Here is a 20,514-nt window from a genome sequence, read left to right as displayed (position 1 = left end):
GGGTAAACAATGGAAACAGTGACAGACTTTATTTTCTTGGGCTCCAAAATCACTGCAGATGGTGACTGCAGCCATGAAATTAAAAGATGTTTGCTTCTTGGAAGAAAAGCTATCACAAACCTAGACAGCATATTAAAAAGCAGAGACATTATTTTGCCGACGAAGGTTCGTACAGTCAAAGCTGTGGTTTTTCCAGTAGTCATGTAAGGATGTGAGTTGGACCATAAAGAAAGCTGAGCACCAAAGAATTGATGCTTTTGAACTGTGGTGTTGGAGAAGACTTGAAAGTGCCTTGGACTGCAAGGAGATCCAACCAGTCAATCCTAAAGGAAATCAGTCCTGAATATTCATTGGAAGGACTGATGTTGAAGCTCCAATACTCTGGCCACCTGAAGCGAAGAACTGACTCATTGGAAAAGACCCTGATGCTGGGAAAGACTGGAGGAAGGAGAAGGGTATGACAGAGGACGAGACGGTTGGATGGCATCACTGACTCGATGGATAGGAGTTTGAGCAAGCTCCTGAAGTTGGTGATGGACAGGAAGCCTGGTGTACTGCAGTCCATGGGGTCACAGAGTTGGACACGAGTGAGGGGCTGAACTGAACTGAACTGAGCCTCGAGAACTGTGACTCTTAATTCCTATGAAGTTAAGCCACTCAGCTGTGGCATTCTGTTCCAGTAGTCCTGGGAAACCAACACAAGTGAATTTAAGACTTGTTGTCCTTTAGGTTCTCAGTTCCATTGCATTGTATCTAGGTTGGATTTCTTTTGACTGATTCCGTTCTTAGCAACTCCTGATCTGTAGATTTATTTTGCTTATTGGTTTGGAAAATCCTCACCTATTATATGAACAGACACTCACCTCCTTCCATTATAATCTCCTTAAAGTACTCTTAGTAGGCTTGAAGTAGGAGACTGCCTTTTCTACCCTCTCTTTAAACTCATCATATTTTCATCTCCTTGTCTCTCTGTGCTGCATCCTAAGCAGTTTGAGAGTTTATTAAGCAGTTTAATTTTTCCATTGCATCTTCTACCTCATTTTGTTCTTCAGATGCATCTAATGTCTATTTACAGTTTTTTTTTTTATTTACAGTTTTTAAATATCATTAATTGTTTTAGAGGCTTCCCTTGTGGCTCTTTGGTAAAGAATCTGCCTGCCAGTGCAGGAGACATGGGTTTGATCCCTGCGTCAGGAAGATCCCCTGGAGAAGGAAATGGCAACCCACTCTAGTATTCTTGCTTGGAAAATCCCATCAAGAGCCTGGTGAGCTATAGTCCATGGGGTCACAAAGAGTTGGACATGAGTGAGCAACTAAACAATTGTTTTAGAAGTTTCTGGCAGATTGATAGTTGTCTCGCAATCTATATTATTGTTGTTAGAGAGTAGTCTCTATACTATTTCAGTAATATAACTTCTTAATTTTAACTGGATACATGCCCATCCACAACAAAATCTGTTTTTCCAATTTGCCCTTCAGCAAGGAATGACCATGAGCTAAGCTCTTACCATGGGATATAAACAGAAGTGGTGTGCACAATTTTTTAGGCAGTTTTCTGAAGGGGAAAGGCATATACTTTCCTACACCACTACGCTGGACCTTGCTGAGTGACTTACTCTGGCTAATGATGTGTGAGCACACAGGACATATGACACACCTGAGCGGAGGTGACAGTGAGTTTCCTCGGCTTACCTCCTGTGTGCTTGTTTTCCATCACGAGGAAAACGAAATGCAGGTGACTACTACTCCTTTAGCCTGGCTCCTTGAATGGGAGGCAGGTGGATCTGGTACAGCACAGCACAGCAGCTGACTGCCCCTCCCTCCAGCTGTCAAATTCCAGCTAAGTTAGAAATAAATATTTGCTTTCTTATAAGCTACTGAGTCTTTGAGAACAATTCCTTTACTTTCTTGCAGGCCAGAAATTAAAAATTATACTTTTTGGTAATTTATTCATGATTTAGTTTCCACTGCTCAGTGACTGTGAATAATGATGCTATAGCATTCATATACAAAATATTGTGGTTTTGTGTGGATATTTTAAATTCTCTTATGTATACAGCTAGGTGTAGAATTGCTGGTTCATTTTTTTTTTTTTTGCCACACCATGTGGCATGTGAGATCTTAGTTCCTGGAGCAGGGATCAAACCGGTGCTCCCTGCAGCAGAAGGTCAGTCTTAATCACTGGACTGTCTGGGAAGTCCCTAGAAGACAAGGGTCAGACTGTTTCACAAAGTGACTGCACCATTTTACATTTCCACCAGGTGTCTATGAGGGTTCTGATTTCTCACTGACAGTTACACACCTTTTTGGTTACGGCCATCCTAATGGGTGTGACACCACCCTTCTGGCAGAAAGTGAAGAAGTAAAAAGCCTCTTGATGAAAGTGAAAGAGGAGAGTGAAAAAGTTGGCTTAAAGCTTAACATTCAGAAAACTAAGATCATGGCATCTGGTCCCATCACTTCATGGGAAATAGATGGGGAAACAGTGGAAGCTGTGTCAGACTTTATTCTTTTGGGCTACAAAATCACTGCAGATGGTGAGTGCAGCCGTGAAATTAAAAGATGCTTACTCCTTGGAAGGAAAGTTATGACCAACCTAGGCAGCATATTAAAAAGCAGAGACATTACTTTGCCAACAAAGGTCCATCTAGTCAAGGCCATGGTTTTTCCAGTGGTCATGTATGGATGTGAGAGCTGGACTGTGAAGAAAGCTGAGCGCCGAAAAATTGATGCTTTTGAACTGTGGTATTGGAGAAGACTCTTGAGAGTCCCTTGGACTGCAAGGAGATCCAACTAGTTCATCCTAAAGGAGATCAGTCCTGGGTGTTCATTGGAAGGACTGATGCTGAAGCTGAAACTCCAATACTTTGGCCACCTCATGCAAAGAGTTGTCTCATTGTAAAAGACCCTGATGCTGGGAGGGATTGGGGGCAGGAGGAGAAGGGGACGACAGAGGATGAGATGGCTGGATGGCATCACCGACCTGATGGACATGAGTTTGAGTAAACTCCGGGAGTTGGTGATGGACAGGGAGGCCTGGCGTGCTGCAATTCATGGGGTTGCAAAGAGTCGGACACGACTGAGTGACTGAACTGAACTGAATGGGTGTGAAGTGGTTTCCACTGCATTTCCCTAATAACTGATGATGTTGAGCATTTTTATATGTACTTATTGGCTATTTATATAACTTCTTTAGAGAAATATCTATTCAAATCCTGTACCTATTTTTTAAAGCGTTATATTTTATTGTTGAGTTTTAAGAATTATTTAAATGTTCTAGATAAAATATTAGGTATATGGTTTGCAAAATTTTCTTCTCATTCTGTGAGTTGTCTGTTTTTTCCTGGTACTGTCTGAATCAGTCTACTAGGGCTGACATAACTAAATACCACAGACTGTATATGACCTCATTTAACCTCAATTGGCTCTTTAACAACCCTGTCGCCAAATACAGACACATGTGGGTTAGGGCTTCCACACATAAATTTTCAGAGAACGCAGTTCAGTCCAAAACACTCTGTCCTCTGGATACCCCAAATTCTTGTCCTTCTCACATGCAAAACACATTCACCCCAATCCCAAGCCTTAACCCATTCCAGCATTGACTCTAAGCACAAAGTCTCATCTGATCCTTGGGTATGGTTGAGACTTGAGATATGATTCATTCTAAGGCAAAATTCCTCCCTAGCTGTGAGCCTGTGATACAAGCTAAGTGCTTCCAAAATACAATGCTGAGACAGGCATACAGAGATATTCCATTCTGCAAGAGAGAAATCAGAAAAGGGAATGGGTCCAAAGCATACCCCAAACAGCCTCTTTTAAGGCTCAAGAAGAACCCTTTTGGGCTTAATGCTCTGCCCTCTGGGCCCACTGGGGTGGCAACCTTATCCTCTTGGTTGGGAGTGGTGGCTCCATCCGCTCAGCCCTGGGCAGCAGTTTTATTCCTGAGGCACTGGTTGATAGCGGGCTCCACTAAAACCAAGGAGACAGCCTTGCCCCCCAGACTTGTATTCTGTGGGCTGGTGGCTGGAGTAGCAGCTGTGTTGATCTCTGAATCCCGTTTCTTGTCATTTTCCTGTTTTCTTGATGGATAATGTAACTGGCAGCCAGATAGCTCTAGTGTCCTATCCTAAGAATCTCAGAAGTCTGACAGCATCCCTCCATTTTCTTGTTTCTATGCCCTTCGTCCAAATTGGCAGCGTTTCTGCCAGTATAATCTTAGTTCTATTCCTGGCTACTTATGAGATAACTGATGAAATCCATGAATTGGACCCATGATCTCTTTATCTAATGGTTGTCCAGCTATACCCTTGACATGTTTCCCAGGACATTTTCTTTTTGTGTAATATGGATAGTAACTGGGTTCTGTGCATAATTCCAACATGTGAGGAGTGGGGTGGTTCCCCATACCAACAAGGAGCAAGTCTCAGGTACCAGCTGGGTGTCCTACATCTCGACTCAATTTTGACATTATCTACACAGAGACAGCATCAGGCTGTGCAGGTCACAGACTGCTGTACACCACTCTCCCCCATCTCAGGATGCCAGGTGCAAGCTAGGTTGTTACCTGTGCTTCTGACCCACTGGCCACAAACTATAGGTTCCAACAATCTCTCCCAACTCAGGATGCCAACTGTAACTCCAGGCTGTGACCTGTACTTCTGACTCACTGGGTTATTAATCAGAGATTGTCACAACTGCCTTCTTGTGTTTGATTAATTTGCCAGAGTGGCTCACAGAATTCAGAGAAAAATTTTTACACACTGGATGACTGGTTTATTATAAAAAGAACAGCCAGATGGAAGAGACGCACATGGCAAGGCGTGGGGAGAGGGCGCAGAGATAACAAGCCCCCTCCAGCTTGCCTCTCCCCACTTCTCCAGGCAGTCACCAACAGGCAGCTCTCTGAACCCTGTCCTTGTGGAGGGTTGTGGAGGCTTCATTACTTAGATATGATTGATCAAATCACTGGTCATTGGCAACTGATTCAGCCTCTAGTTTCTCTCCCCTCTGTGGAGGTAAGGGGGTGGGGCTGAAGTTCCAACCCTGTATTCCCTGGTTGGGTCCTTTGCTAGCGATCTCCATTCTTAGGGCTTTCCAAAAGTCACCTCATTAACATAAACACTTAAATAACAGGATACCCATTTCACCTTTATGGCTCTGAAAGTGATTTCAGGAACTGAGGAGCAAGGACTGAACACTACAAGAGAAGTTCCTATTGCTCTTGTCCCTCCGGAAATTCCAAGGGTTTTGGGAGCTGTGTCAAGAACCCTGGATGAAGACCAAATATATATGAGAGATATATTTTAGTTGTCTGACCAAATGTGTATTTCTTTTTTTAAAACTGAAGTATAGTTGATGTACATTATCATGTTAGTTTCAGGTGTACAACATAGTGATTTGACATTTAAACATGTTACAAAATGTTCACCAATATATTTTTCTTGCAAATTACAGTATTGCAGATAAGCTAAGAATTTTCCAAATCTTCAACTTCTGGTTCATTTTTGCTTAACAACTCCTTTAATTTCTCTCTCACCTCCTGTATACTCTAAGGAGTAAGAAGAAATTTGGCTGCACCACAAACACTGCTCAGAAATCCCTGCAGCTAAATATCAAAGTTTATTACTTTTAATTTCTACCTTCCACAGAACCACGAGGAAACAGTTTGGCCTTCTCTGCCACTTTATAGAGTCACCTTTCCTCCGGTTTCCAATAGCATGCTCCTCATTCCTGAGATCTCATCCCAGTCACCTTTTAACTTGCATTAATTCTACCAAGAGTGTCTCTTCAAGGTAATCTAGGTTCTTCCCAAAACGCATCTCAAAAACCTTTCAGCTTCTGCTCATTGCGTGCTGTGTTGTGCTAAGTTGCTTCAGTCATGTCCAACTCTTTGGGATTCTCAAGGCAAGAATACTGGAGTGGGTTGCCATGGCCTCCTCCAGGGGATCTTTCCTACCCAGGGATCGAGCCTGAGTCTTCTGCGTCTCCTGTGATGGCAGGCGGGTTCTTTATCACTAGTGCCACCTGGAAAGCCTCTATTCATTCCTCACTAGCAAAGCCCTTTCCACATTTTTAAGGTATTTGTTATAGTGGTACCCCACTTCTCAGTACCAAAATCTGTTATTAGCCTGGTAGGGCTGACGTAACATCACAGACTGGGCAGCTTAAGTAACAGTAAAGTATTTTACACATTTCTGGAGGCTGGATATCCAAGATCAAGGTGTTGGCAGGTTTGCTTGGTTTGCAAATGGCCATCTGCCTTTCCTCAACCTATGGCAACCACTCTTATGCCTTCTGTCTCTATGACTTTTACTATTACCAGTACCTCATGTACATCCCACGTACAGTCCCTTTGTGATTGGGTTATTTCATTTGGCATAATGTCCCCAAAGTTCACCATATTGTAGCATGTGTCAGAATATCCTTCCTTTTTAAAGCTGAACATACAAAAGTTTTGAATATTCCATTTTGATGGAGTCCAGTTTTAAAATTTTGTCATAGTTTTGGTTTCATAGTTAAGAAACTATTGCCTAATCCAAGGTCATAAGGATTTATACCTGCTTTTATCTAAAATTACTATAGTTCCAGCATTTATATTTAGGCCTGTGATCCATTGTGAATTAGTTTTTGTGTTATGAGGGAGGGGTCCGATTTCATTTTTTTTGCATGTGGTTATACAATTGTCCCAGCACCCTTTGTTGAGAAGACTATTAGTTCCCCAGTGAATCAAATGCCCACAGATGTGTGGGTTATTTTTGAACTCTCAATTCTTTTCCACAATATATACTTCTATTATTATTCCAGTACCACATATTACCTTGATGATTGTAGCTCTGTAGTCAGCTTTGAAATCAGGAAGAATGAATGTTTCAACTTTTTTCTTCATGATTCTTTCGGCTTTTCTGAGTCCCTTGCACTGCCATGTGAATTTTAGAATCTGCTTGTCAATTTCTGGGGGAAAAAAGCAACTGGGATTTTTGATAGGATTGCATAGACCCTGTAGAACAAATAAAGGAGTACTGCTTATTATAACAATATCAAGTCTTCTATTTCTTGATCACAATTTAGCTTAATTATAAACCCTATACTTTGTGTCTTCCCATCCTCTCAATAAGCCAAATAATTCCTCACTCCTTCACTGGCCACTTTTCCTACTTCTTACAGTACATTTTAGTAACTGTTTCTGATTCTGCCAACTACAGACATCTCTGGAGTGCTTTTACCTTTACCTCTACCTTTCCTCTCTCTGTTTCACATCTTCAACTGCCAGTCATATTTTTTACCTTTACATTGTCAACATCAGTATGCTTTAACTACAGCAAGATTAGAAACCTGCACTAAACTTTCTATCGAGTAATTATTCAGTTCAACTCTTTTTCAGATTTCTCTCCCAAAATGCCTATCCTTCCACTCCAATCCAGCCTAGCTATTTATTTATTAATTTTGGCTGCGCTGGGTCTTCACTGCAGCACAAGGGGGCTTCCCTTGCCGCAGAGCACCAGCTGTAGAAGGCGCAGGCTGAGTAGTTATGGCACAAGGGCTCAGCTGCCCTGTGGCTTGTTGGACATAGTTCTGACTAGATATCACACTCATGTGCCCTGTGTTGGAAGGCAGATTCTCAACCACTGGACCACCAGGGAAGCCCTAGCCTAGCTCTTGGGACATCCCTTTACTTCTGAATTAGATCCCCTGATTCCTGGTCAGTAGTGTTGTCAGATACCTCATTTCTACCTCATTGTTAAGTAACTTTGAAAAAAAAGCCTATGTGGGCGCTTGACGTTTTCAATCTCTGCATATCTGAGAATGTTCTCATTCTGATCTTTTAATGATAGTTCAGCTAGGAATAGTTGTTGTTGTTGTTTTAATTTAAAAAATGCCTAGAATTTCAAGCTCAAGAAGTATTTCCCTCAGAAACTTGAAGGTCTTTTTTATCTTCTCATATCTATTGTTGCTGGTAAGAATTCTAATCACAGTCTTACTCTTTTATGGGTCACTTTTTTCCTGGGAAATTCAGGACCTTCCTGTATCTTCAGCGTTTTAACATTTCATAAGGTTGTTTTCTGTTTTTGCTCTCCACCAATGGACATTTTTTAGCTCTGGGAAAGTTTCTTCCATTATTTTTGGGATACTTTTCCATCTTTTACTTACGGTTTTCTCTTTCTCTTGTAATATTAGTCCTGTTGGATTGACTTTTTAAAATATTTTCTCTTGCAATTTCCATCTCTTTGCACATTCTATTTTCCTTAAAACTTCATGGACTTTACCTTTCAATAAAAGTGAATTTACATTTTGGCAATTTCTTATTTCTAATTTAAGATTTACTTTTTGTTCCTGGTGTGTTAACTTATATGAGTATATTATCCTTGTTTCATAGCTGTAATAAGTTTGGGAGCATGCTATATTTTTTTAAGTTCTCTGAAGTTTCTTTTTCCTCTATGGTCACAATTTCTCCTCTGTCAGCCCCAAGTTGGAGACTTCCCTTAAACACCTAAAAGCCCTTGGTTATCTGTTCGTATTTAAGATGAAATAGCTGGACGCTGATGACTAATCTTTAGAACCTGGGAGGGTCTTGCCAACTTCACTCTAGGGTGAGTGGGTAGGAAGCTGGCTATTGTGCCAGAATAAAGAATGCTTTACTCTTAGTCATTAAATGCTCCCCAGAGATTATAAGAACTTGACTTTTAGCTCGGGATAAATGCCTAGCTATTGTATCTGAGGCATGGGGTGGGGAGGGCTGGGGTACTGCTGTTCTACATAGAAACCTTTATTTAGTTTCCTTGTTTTCATCCCTGCTTCTCCCTCTTGGTCTGTTGTGCTGATGTCTCCAAATTTCAGTTTCTTTAAATCACTTCTTGCTGCTAGGCCTCCTTCCACAACTGCAGTACCCATTCCCTACACCTATTCCAAACTATGGTTTCTTCCATTTTGTTTAATCAGACCACACTCTCTCAGTGTAAAATTAAAAAAAAAAATTTTGGTGGCTCCCTTCCCATTTTCTGTCCTGTACTGGTTTGTATCATTTTTCATTTCTTTATGAGCATTTTAACAGGGTTTTAGGAAGAGGAGGCAATTAAAGAACTTACTCAGCCAGCTTTAATTAAAAAAAAAAACAAAAACAAACCCTGGGACTTTCCTGGTGGTCCAGTGGTTAAGACACCAAGTTTCCAGTGCAGGGGGAATGGGTTCCATCCCTGGTCAGGGAACTAAGATTCTGAATGCTGTGTGAGGTGGCCAAAAAAAAAAAAAACCTTAAATGTAGATTTAAAAAAAAAAGACATGTAGGGCAGAGTAGGGAATAAGAAACAAGAACAGTGGAATGACAAAAAAGAGAAACCAAAAAATTTTCTAAGCCTGTGATGTGGACAGTATTCCTGTGTAGGCAGAACAATGCTTAACTTAGCATCTTCCACTCTTCAAACCCACACATTTCAGGGTTTGAAGATAAACCTGAGACATCTCGTCCACACCCCACTTTACAGTTAAGAAAATCAAGACCCAGAAGTCCTGTGATCTTCCCAAGGTCACACAAGTAGAGGATGGGCGAGGGGAAACCAAGTAGATAGCATCAAGTCCACTTTGCTTTCCTTCCGCCTCCTCACACTGCTAGGGAGCTTACAAGAGGAGCGGATCGGTAGTCAGGTGAGGAGGACCGTGAGAAACGGTCACAGGGGGATAGGCTTTTCCTGAGTGAAGAGTCTGACAAAATCAAATACTTTAGGACGCTTCGTTTGGCAGGACCGCGCTGTCCCCCGGCCGCGGTCCTGACCGTACAGAAGGGGGCGACTGTGTAGCAGGACCCGGGCCGGGGGAACCCGAGGGCGGCGACGCTGGGCGGAGGGGGACGCGGTGACGAGCGAGGACCCCGAGGAGGGGCGCGAAGGTGGCGGTGGGACCACGAGAGAACTCGCTGCTGTGACTCAACTGCTCTCAGGGTGTTTAGTTACTGATAAAACACTCGCTGGCAGGGGCTGCAAACAACCCACATCATCACTCTTGGGGCGGCGACAGCTTACCTACAGCCTCACAGTAACGGTGCGCGCCTCAGACTACGAAACCTGCCAGCGCTTCGGCACCACAATCGGGGGCGCCCGACGCGGGGCCGCCTGCCACTCGCGAGGACAGGGAAGGCCGCCGAGGTGAACCGCGGAGAGGCCGCCGGCAGTGTCTCCCGGGCGGTGCGGATAGTCCGAGGGCCTCGGGGCGGGAAACCCACCTGCCCCGAGAGACCTGGGCCCTGGTTCCGCGGCACCGGTCCGCCGAGGCGGTGGTGGTTGCCCACTGTCGGTGCCGCGCCGCCTCCTACGGCAAGCGGGAGGAGACAGACGCCGAGCGCCCCGCGCAGGGAGTGTGTACGCGTGTGCACCCGCACCCGCCAGCCCCCAGCCCACCGGCCCCTTAGAAGGGGCCCGAGGCCCGCGCACGGCCGAGTCGCCCTCCCAGGAGGCTGCGGGACGGCCAGCGGGCGCGGCCGGGCGGGGGCGGGGCTCGCGCTGACGTCGGCCCGGGGCGGGGCTGAGGACTCGCGCAGGGGGCGGGGCGCGGTGACGTCGGGCGCCCGGGCCGAGCTGTGGCGGCGGCGGTAGTGGCGGCGGCGGCGCCCGGGCGGGCAGCGGCATCGGCAGCCCAGAGGAGGGTGAGACGGCCGCGGTGGCGGCAGCTCGGGATCGGGCGGCGCCTGGAGCTTCCCGCCCGTCGCTGGCGCCAGGGCCCTCGTCTCTCCTGCGCCCGCTCCTCCCCACGGCCCTGGCTGGGTCCGGGCAGCGCGCCCCCGGGGAGGGCGGAGTCGTAGGTGAGGCGCGGGGACCCCTCCCCCTCCGCGCCCTGCCGGGGGGGATGGGACGTCCGAGAGGGCGGCCCCACCCAGCCCACCGGCGGGTGCCCCTGGACCGGCTGGAGGGGCGGCGACGGCGGGGACCCGCGGGGGCTGCGGGCGGCCGGCTTCAGAGGCGTGATGTTGCGGGCGAGGTGGGGACGTGCACGCCTCGGGGAGCCCCGGGAGGCTGGGGTGCGGTCGGGTGGGTCTGGGGTTTGGGTACCGATGTGCAGCGTTGAAAGAGACGAGGATTCTGGTCTCTCCTGTGAAGTAGTAAGATAGGAGATGGAGGGTTGGCTTCCAGAAAGGAGATGAGCTGTGGATGTTGCCTTTTAGGCAGTTGGAGAAGCTATTGCACTAGGTCTCACGTTTCTACTTAGGGCTTGGGGTCTTTTTTTACCCCCCTTTAGGCGGGGTGGGGGTCGAGGAAGGAAGCGACTCCCTCAGCTTTTGGCTCAGGGTGGGGAAATTGTGGAGCGTGGACGGGTTTGGAGTTTTACAGCCTTGAAGAGGAGCAGAGATCTTGGGTTAGACAACTTCATTCTGGCAGCAACATTAGGTGATAGGTCCCTTTACACTTAATTCCTAAAAGGCGTTATCTTCCAGTCTTTTATTTATTTTGGTCCCTAAACGATCTGTGTACCTCATCTTCAAGTTTTATCCTGGCCCCTTAAGAGAAGGCCCGAGGATCTGGTGGTTCCTTTGGAAGTCACGTTTCTGAGGAGTAGTTGCAGGTGGTTGTGGTTGACTGCTTTGGATGGATGAAATGAACAATTTGCACATTCCTGTTGGCGCTAATTACTTGAAACATACTTAAATGTTTTAAAGCACTGCTGTCTTTTGCAACTCAGTTTTTAGTAGATCTTGACAGTTAGCTATTCTGTGTTTGATAATTACTGGAGATTTCTGAAGTTTCTCAATTGCATGTCTTTATTAGACACTTAAAATGAAGTGGAATAAAAATTTTTGGTAGGTCCCTCCATTTTTGAGAAACATTCTTAAAGTCAGGTGCTCCTAAAATGTTTTTGGGAGCATGTGTCTGTCACTGCATAGGGAGAGGTTACTAAGAGTAAAGGTTCTTGACAGCAGTGTTTCACAACTTAGCACATTAAATCAGAATCTCCTTTTCTGGATTTCTGCTCCCCATCAGATTACAGAACTCCCTGTCCTTACCTGTCAGTTAATATCATTTAAGCTATTTCTTGCTGGGAAAACAGGCCCTGAGATGGACATGTATTATGTAATGGATGGAAGTAGGTATGACTCTCTATAATTGATTTATGGAGGAAGAGAAACCGTCATGAAATGGAATTTAAGCAGTGACTCTCCCAAGGCTTATTCAATTTATTTGGGAACATAGCCAGAGAAGTGCTTTCCTGTAACCCAAGAGAGAAATATACAGGGTGAGTGTCAGTGGTTGCCTTTTTTAATATGTCTACTTAATAAGCAGACTGTTACCCTCCAGCAAATACTTCTGCTTGAAGAAACTTATAGGAAACAGATGACATAATAGCTATTAAGTGAAAATAGGTGTGGTCCACTTGTAATTATAAACAAAAGATGTAATTAAATATTCAGACAAGTCAAATTACAAGTTGATAGAATAATGATTTTGATACTGGATTAGTTACTTGGAAAGATTAACATTCACATACCTGGTTTTGGCTTTTGTCTTATATTTTGACTTAATTGAGTATATATGGGGACAGATGTGAACTGAGATACCAGGTGAAATTATGTGTGTATTTTGCTAAAATGACATTTCCATGGCTGACAGTGGGAGGTAGTTCTCCTTGTTGGAATGCAGTCATATAATTTCAGAAAAGTGTAGGGTGATCTATTTCTCTTTAGGATTTCTTATGCCTGAGAAAATCAGTATGTTTTATTTTTAAGAAATGTCATTTACTAGTCATTACTGTGATATCTTTGTTGAGTCTACTGGGGTATTCCCCGCCCCCCCCACCCTTTTTTGAATTACTAAAGTCAGATAAGTATGTCAGTCCGTGAGGTCAACTTTAATACTGAAATGAAAAGCGAAGATTCTTAAAGCAACAACTGCTCTTTTTCTATGCTACATTTATGCTTTTAGAAGCAGTATAAGAGATATTACATGTGTTTTGCACATACTATGACAAAAATGGAGAAAGATGAGGGAATGGAGTATTTTGGCTAATTACAAGCAGTGGATTGATTATGGATTTTCAGACATACAGTGTAATAAAGTAAATTAAGCTTAAAGGTATGTGTAATACAGTTTATTTCTATAACTTGCTTTTTCAAAATGTGAGCCTTTGGGGTGCTGCCTTATTCATTTATTCATTCAACAGTTATTTTTTAAGTATGGTTCTGGGTACATTTTTTAGCCATTGGAAATATAGTAGTGAACAACACTGATGAAAATTCTAACCTTCATAGAGCTTACCTTCTGGATACCTTCTAGGGAAATGAAGAGGAACTCAGCAAAGGAGATTAATAAGGAAATTAATAAGAGACCATTGAGGTAGAAGGAAAATCAGGAGAGTATGATGTACTGGAAATGAAGGAAAGGAAGTTTTCAAGGAGGAGGGAATGATCAACTGTGTGTCATTGTTTAAAGATGTGTCAGACTGTTGGGCAGGAAAGAATTCTGACTGATGTCTAATAACAGAGAGATGACTAAATGCTTTTTAGTGTGAGATGGAGGCAAATGGAAGAATCAGTTTTTTACTTCCTTGGATTGATTTAAAATAAATATATGTATATATATTTAAATTATATATAAATCATATATTTTATGATTTATATATGATAAAATAAATAATATAAAATGTATATTTTATATTTAAAAATAAAATCATATATATATTTAAAAAATATATATTTCACACTTTATTCTTTTCAGAACAAAATATGCATCCTGGGAGTTTAGTACTTGTACTAAGGAGAGGGCTTCCCTTATGGCTCAGCTGGTAGAGAATCTGCCTGCAATGGGGGAGACCTGCATTCTCTCCCTGGGTTGGGAAGATCCCCTGGAGAAGGGCAAGGCTACCCACTCCAGTATTCTGGCCTGGAGAGTTCCATGAACTGTATAGTCCATGGGGTCACAGAGAGTCAGACACGACTGAGCAACCTTCACTTCACTTCAAGGAGAGGTATGATGTTATTGTTACTGGTCATATATACCCTTATTTTTTTAAACACATATATCAAATCAGAAGTTATAAAAATACACAGGGAAAAAAATAAGTCTCTTCTCCATTCAGTTGTTCCTGAAGGCAGACACTGTTTTCAGTTTCTTGTTTTTCCTAACCAGTGAAATTTTGTGCAATAATATGGCATTAAGCTATTTTAAAATTGCATAAAAATAACAAGTATTTTATCCTCTAGGTATTTTTTTTTCACAGGCTTAATATTTGTTTTTATAATTTAAGTCTTAACTACCCACAGATCTTTTTTAAATATAATGGCTTTATTGAGGGATAATCCACATACCACAGAATTCACCCATTAAAGTGTACAGTTAAGTTTTTTTTTTTTTTAGATACATTCATCACCATGATCAATTTTAGAACATTTTCATCCTCTCCAAAAGAAGTCCCAAACCCATTAGTGGTCATTCCCTGACGTTTGGTTTTTAAGTATTGTTTTGCATAGTATGTGGGAAAAATGTTTGTGAATTACTTTATTTTCAGTTAAATGGCAGTGAAGCCATTTAGTGTTTACTTTTAAAATTCTCTTTTTAAAAGCAATTTTTTAAAATATCTATTTACTTGGTTGCGGGTCTTTTAGGTGGGATCTGGTTCCCTGAATAGGGATCGAACCTCAGCAAGAGTTTCGTTGTAGTGGGAAAAGAGGAAAAGTTAACAGGCTTTTGTGGTCTGCTATGTTAAGTGCTTTGATAGGTGACATACAGGTTTCTACATCAGCTTATAGGATGGATCCCTAATAGGATTGTAGGAAGATCTAAGATGAGATCTCCTAAGGATAAGTACGATTTGGCTAGATGAAAAGGATGCACGTGGAGGAAACAACATGTGCAGGACCCAAAGGCAAGAAAGCGATAAGGCAGGTGAGTGATATGAAGATGGTTTGACCGGGCTGGAATGTTGTGGGCATCACTTTTCCTTTCTATGAAAAGGTGTGCTGTCTTAAAAAAAGCAAAATAATTATAGTATTAATTTGCTTAACCTGTGGATTGCTGTCACTTCTTAGCTATAGAACTTTGGGTGAGTTACTTTATTGTCTAAAACTCAGTTAATTTTCTCATCTGTAGGATGAGAATAGTAGTCCTATCCGATGTGACTGTTGTGAAGAATAAATGAGATAGTGCTCATAAAGCTTGGAATATAGTGAGTACTCTAAATCCAGCTGCCCTGATAATGACATTGGGGTGGTGGTTTTGATGATATCGTGACACTGATCCTGAAAAATGGAATTCCTTAGGGTATTTTGGAGCCTCACAGAGTGCTCGGGAGACTGGAAGATGACCTGTCATTAAAATTTTTTTTTTTTTTCCTGGGAAGAAAGAAGTGACTACCCAAAACTTGAGACTAGCACCGTTTAGCGGAACTTTGTGTGATGGTAGGAATGTTCTCTTATTCACCATCAAATACAGTAGCCACTAGTCACACGTGCCCTTCTTTTGTAAAGATTATTTGGTGTGAACCATTTTTATTTTATTTTATTTTTTTTTTTTTTTGGTGTGAACCATTTTTAAAGTCTTCATTGAATTTGTTACAACAGTGCTTCTGTTTTTTATGTTTTGGTTTTTTGGCCCCGAGGCATATGGGATCTTAGTTTCCCCAACAGGAATAGAACCTGCATCCCCTATATTGCAGGGTGAAGTCTTAACACCAGGAAAGTCCCCTTATGGGCCTTTTGAACACTTGAAATGTGGCTAGTGTGACTGACAGCCTGTATTGTTAATTATGTTACAATTAATTTAAATAGCTACTGTGACTATTGGCCACTATACTGGGCAGCACAGTTATACACTTAAAGGTTGAGGAATCTCATATTGAATTGTGGCAGTATTATAGAGTCGATAATTCTAAAAGTTAAAAAGTAGTTTTAGAAGCCTCACCAGGGGAGTGGATTACAGCATGGGTGAACTAGGTCACATCAGACAATAACGCTGTAGTTTCCTAGAATTGACATGGCTCCTAGACTGATAAAGGAAATGTAGTAGTTGTAATGTGTCTAGACTTCAGCTAGATCTTTTCATGTTGTCTTTGTGGCAAATATGAAAAATTAAGTCGGAGATTTCATGAGAATAGGAACTATCTGTCATGTGTTCTCTACTGAGCAAATAATAGATGCTTACTAAATGTTTGATGACTGAATGGATAATGGTACACTTAAGCGAAGTCCCAACTGGCTGTAAATGGCCCTCCCCAGAGAACAGAGAGTAGCTCACTGAAGATGATGGATTAGGGGAGCTGGTGTTAGATGGCACCTCATCCGTGTGTGTAGTGTTGGAATGATCCAGGAGCAGTGGCACAGGAGGTAGTGGCCATGAGAACCAGTGGCCAGCCTACCCTTACTGAGCCTGGAGGATGTCCAGGTCATCACTAGCTGATGGTGAAGAGGCGGCGGTGGAAAAGACTGTGTTGCTGAGTAGCATGGAAGGTAGACTCACAGGATTTTTATACAAGGGTTCAGAAATAGTGGTCTGGAGGTGGCAGTGGAAGAAAGGAGGGTACCAGCCTCATTGCCCAGTATCGGGCATGGTACGTGGGTGTCTTCACAGCCTCCACTTGAGAGGACTGCGTGGGAAGAGCATCCTGGAAGAGCCAGTTCTCCGTGAAGGCAGAGGTACTGAGCACCTTCAGAGGAGTTCTTTGGTAATAGAGTGAAGTTCCTTGAGAGTGTACTTCCCCACCCGAGTGGCTTCTTTTTTTTCTTTTTAAATCATCACTTAAACTTTAGGAGAAGCCTCTCTCATCTTAAACAGATTCTTCAGCTCATACTTTCTCTGTCTCTTGCTTTAAGTTGACTTTTGCTCTTTGCTTTACAGCCAGACTTTGTTGAGAGAGTTGTCTGCCTTTGCTTTATGTTTCCATTTCTTCACCTGCAGTTTTCTTCTCTGTTTCTGTCTGGCTTCTGTCTCCACAGTTTCACTGAAACTGTGTTGCTTGAATTACCAATGTCTTTCTTTAAATGCACTGGCTGTTTTTCTATCCATTTATTTAACCTCTTAGCAGCCTTACTAATAGTCCATTGGTATGCAATGAATTACCCCCAAACTTAAAACAACAAATATTTATTGTTTCATAATTTCTTTGGGTCAGGCATCTGGGTTTCATGTGTCTGATTCAGGGTCACTCAGGAGGCTGCAATCAGGTGTTGACTAGGACTGGTTATCTCAGCACTCCACTTGGGGGAGGGTCTGCTTCTACCTCAGTTGTGTGACTGTTGGCTGGCCTGAGGTCCTTGCTGGATGTTTGAGGGAGAAGTCAGTCTCTCTGCCATTTGGGTCTCTGTGTAACATTACTCTAGCAACTTGGTACCAGTTTCTCCTTGATTGAGGGGTCTGTGGAGGAGGAGGGAGGTACTAGTCCTTCTTTTTGTAACCTAACCTGGGAAGTGACATTGTATCACTTCTGCTGTATCCTGTTCACTGAAGGAGTCCTAGGTCAAGCACAGGCAAGCGAAGATTACACAACAGCAAGAAACTCAAAGGTAGATGTCATTCAGAGCCATTTTCAGAATTGCGTACTACAGCTGCATTTGACACGGTCAACTTCTCCTTCTTGGGTAGAACTCTCACTTTTTTCAGAGCCTTTAGATCACACTTCTGTTTTCCTTTCTGGTTCTCTGGGCTGTCTTTCCAGTCATCTTTGTTGAACCTTTTTCTCACAGTCATTAAATGTTTGAATTTCTCTGGGTGATCTCATCACCTATTCATTTTTCATGTGTGTGCTGAGTATTCCTGTTGCTTTACCTCTCTCTCGTGTCAAAGAGCTGTTGTCCAGTGTTTCCACTCGAATGCCTCTTATACTCAACAGATCCAAAACTAAATGTGTGTGATTCCTGCTCTTCTCTGGGGTTCCTTAATTTGTTAAATGACACTACCAGAAATATGTGTAGTGTTAGTCACCTTGCGGCATGTGGGATCTTAGTTCCCTAAACAGGTATTGAACCCACATCTCCTGCATCAGAAGGTGGATTCTTAACCACTGGACCACCAATAAGTGTAACTGTTAGTCACTCAGTCGTGTCCGAATCTTCATCACCCCGTGGACTGTAGCCCATCAGGCTCCTCCGTCCATGGGATTCTCCAGGCAAGAAATCCGGAGTGGGTTGCCATGCCCTCCTCCAGGGGATCTTCCTGTCCCAGGGATCAAACCCACATCTCCTGCATTGCAGGCAGATTCTTTACTGTCTGAGCCACCAGGGAAGCCCCTGACAGTGTCTTTTGAACAAGGTTCTTAATTTTAGTGTAATCCAGTTAGTGTTTATGTGGTTAGTGCTTAAAAAAAATTTTTTTTTGATGTGGATCATTTTTAAATTCTTTATTGAATTTGTTACAATATCATTTCTGTTTTATGTTTTGGTTTTCTGGCCACGAGGTATGTGGGATCGTAGCTCCCCAATCAGAGACTGAACCTGCACCCTCTGCACTGGAAGCAAAATCTTAACCCCTGGACCGCCAGGGAAGCCCCTGGTTAGTGCTTTTCCTGTGTAAGGAATCTTTCCCTACCCCATGGTCCTGAAGTTACTCATTTGTTATTTTCTTGGAAATGTTACTATACCTTTCCCATATAGCTCCATGATCTGCCTATAATTGATTTTTGCATATGCTTCAAAGTTTATTTTTGTTTTTCTGATATGGTTCCTGATATTCTCAGCATCATTTATCGCCAGTTCCTTCCTTTTTCAACTGCATTGTAATAATTCGAGGCTCTGTTCTGTTCCACTCGTTTCCCTGTCTTGGTTCAGGGCCAGACTTAGTTACTGTAGTTTTATAGTAAGTCTTCATGCCTGTTAAAGTGTTCCCACCTTGTCTTTTCCCAAGAATGTCTTGACAGGCATCGTCAGTGACCATCATGGTCAGTGATCAGGAATGGTATCAACATAGGGACAGATGTAGACATCAATGGAAATGTCCAACTATGGACACCTATTTATAGTTAATTAATTTTCAACACAGGTGGGAGGGTAATTCAGTGGAGGAAAGGATAGTCTTTTTTTTGGTTATCTATTTTTTTTTTTTGCATTGGAGTATAGTTGGTTTACAGTGTTGTGGTGTTTTCTGCGATACAGCCGAGTGAATCACCTATACGATGGGCTTTGTCAATCATGTTAGAGTCTAGAGTTTGACCTTGGGGCAATGGCAGGACTTTGGAGACTTTTGAGTAAAGGAAATAGCAAACTTTATTTACATTTTACAAAGAGTGGGTAGGAGGAGGCTAAGTGGAGAGGCCGATTAAGAGGCTGGGCTTTAATCTTGTTAAAGCTTGAAACAGAAAGTAGTGACAGTGAGGATAGAGAAGCATCTGGAATTGAAAGCTTTAAAGAACACAGGACTGGCTGGCTGAGTGTCTATGTGTGTGTGTATATGTACGTGTACGTACATGTACTTTTGGGGAAGAAAGGGCAGTTGGTGGGGAGGGAGGAGACAGGTGACGCCCAGACTTTTGGATGAAGCAGATAGGTTAGCAGCTGTGCCGTCTTAATACAGTAGTCACTATATATGGGTATTTACATTTAAACTGATTTAAATGAATTAAGATTTGAAGTTTAGTTTTTCAGGCACACTAGCTGTATCTCATGTGGCCAGTAGCCAAACGGGAGTCATGATATCTGTATCAGACAGTACAGATAGAGAATATTCTCATTGGCACAGAAAGGTCTGCTGCAATTTTTGGTAGCAACTGGCTCTTTCCCCCAGAGAAGGCAATGGCACGCCACTCCAGTACTCTTGCCTGGAAAATCCCATGGACAGAGGAGCCTGGTAGGCTGCAGTCCAGGGGGTCGCTAGGAGTCGGACACGACTGGGCGACTTCACTTTCACTTTTCACTTTCATGCATTGAAGAAGGAAGTGGCAACCCACTCCAGTGTTCTTGCCTGGAGAATCCCAGGGACGGGGGAGCCTGGTGGGCTGCCGTCTATGGGGTCGCACAGAGTCGGACACGACTGAAGTGACTTAGCAGCAGCAGCAGCAGCAGCTCTTCCCCCAGAGGAAAGTCAAAATAATAGGTGGTGTTTGCCAGTCTCCAAAGAGCTCTGGCTCCAGAGTAACCTAACGGATTCTGTGAGTCAGACACAATTACTACCACCACCACCATCATCCAGTCATTGGCAGATACACAACACTTTGATGATCAGATAAGGAGCCAGAGGGATGGTGATGCTGTTCAGTAGGCTGTTGGTGACTGTGGCGGGGCAGCAGGAACCTCTGGGAAGACTGCTGTCCAGTAGACAATCGTGTGAGCCACTTATGTGATTAAAATTTGAGTAGTCACATTACAGAGTTAAAAAATAATGGTTAGAGTTCATAATCTTACAATGTATTTTATTTAACCCAGTGCATCCAAAATGCCATTTTCAACACGTTGAAACATGTCATATTTAAAATGAGCAACTTTACATTCTTTCTTCATACTGAGTACTGAGTATTTAAAATCAATTGCATACTTTAGCATAAATTAATTCAGATGCTGTGATTTATCAGAAATAACTTGATCTGTACTTAGAGTTCATAACATCTACAGTT

At 43.0% G+C, this 20,514-nt stretch overlaps 3 protein-coding genes across 17 annotated transcripts in view; 1 reads left to right on the top strand and 2 right to left on the bottom strand.

Annotated features, from left to right (window-relative positions):
* The window catches only part of RAD52 (RAD52 homolog, DNA repair protein), a 73,668-nt gene extending 66,668 nt beyond the window's left edge, over positions 1 to 7,000 (bottom strand). The window contains exon 1 of the mRNA XM_043441423.1: positions 6,821 to 7,000. The gene's annotated coding sequence lies outside the window, so the exon portion shown is untranslated. The remainder of the gene's footprint in view (positions 1 to 6,820) is intronic.
* LOC122423117 (translation initiation factor IF-2-like) overlaps positions 1 to 16,418 on the bottom strand; it is a 32,591-nt gene extending 16,173 nt beyond the window's left edge. The window contains exons 1-3 of the mRNA XM_043439900.1: positions 16,339 to 16,418; positions 13,239 to 13,252; positions 10,017 to 11,079 (exon numbers count right to left, since the gene is read on the bottom strand). Of these exons, the coding sequence (XP_043295835.1) occupies positions 10,025 to 11,079; positions 13,239 to 13,252; positions 16,339 to 16,418 (1,149 nt within the window). The 3' untranslated portion in view covers positions 10,017 to 10,024. The remainder of the gene's footprint in view (positions 1 to 10,016; positions 11,080 to 13,238; positions 13,253 to 16,338) is intronic.
* ERC1 (ELKS/RAB6-interacting/CAST family member 1) overlaps positions 10,534 to 20,514 on the top strand; it is a 274,696-nt gene continuing 264,715 nt past the window's right edge. For 9 of the 15 annotated variants that reach the window (XM_043441412.1, XM_043441410.1, XM_043441407.1 and 6 more), the window contains exon 1: positions 10,582 to 10,792. The gene's annotated coding sequence lies outside the window, so the exon portion shown is untranslated. Of the gene's footprint in view, positions 10,793 to 10,836; positions 10,969 to 20,514 lie in introns of those variants that run through there. The other 6 variants (XM_043441411.1, XM_043441420.1, XM_043441417.1 and 3 more) reach the window with 3 other exon arrangements.

This window comes from Cervus canadensis, chromosome 21 (genome assembly GCF_019320065.1).
Source record: "Cervus canadensis isolate Bull #8, Minnesota chromosome 21, ASM1932006v1, whole genome shotgun sequence".
Lineage (NCBI taxonomy): Eukaryota > Metazoa > Chordata > Mammalia > Artiodactyla > Cervidae > Cervus > Cervus canadensis.
This window is presented reverse-complemented; position numbering and strand designations above follow the sequence as displayed.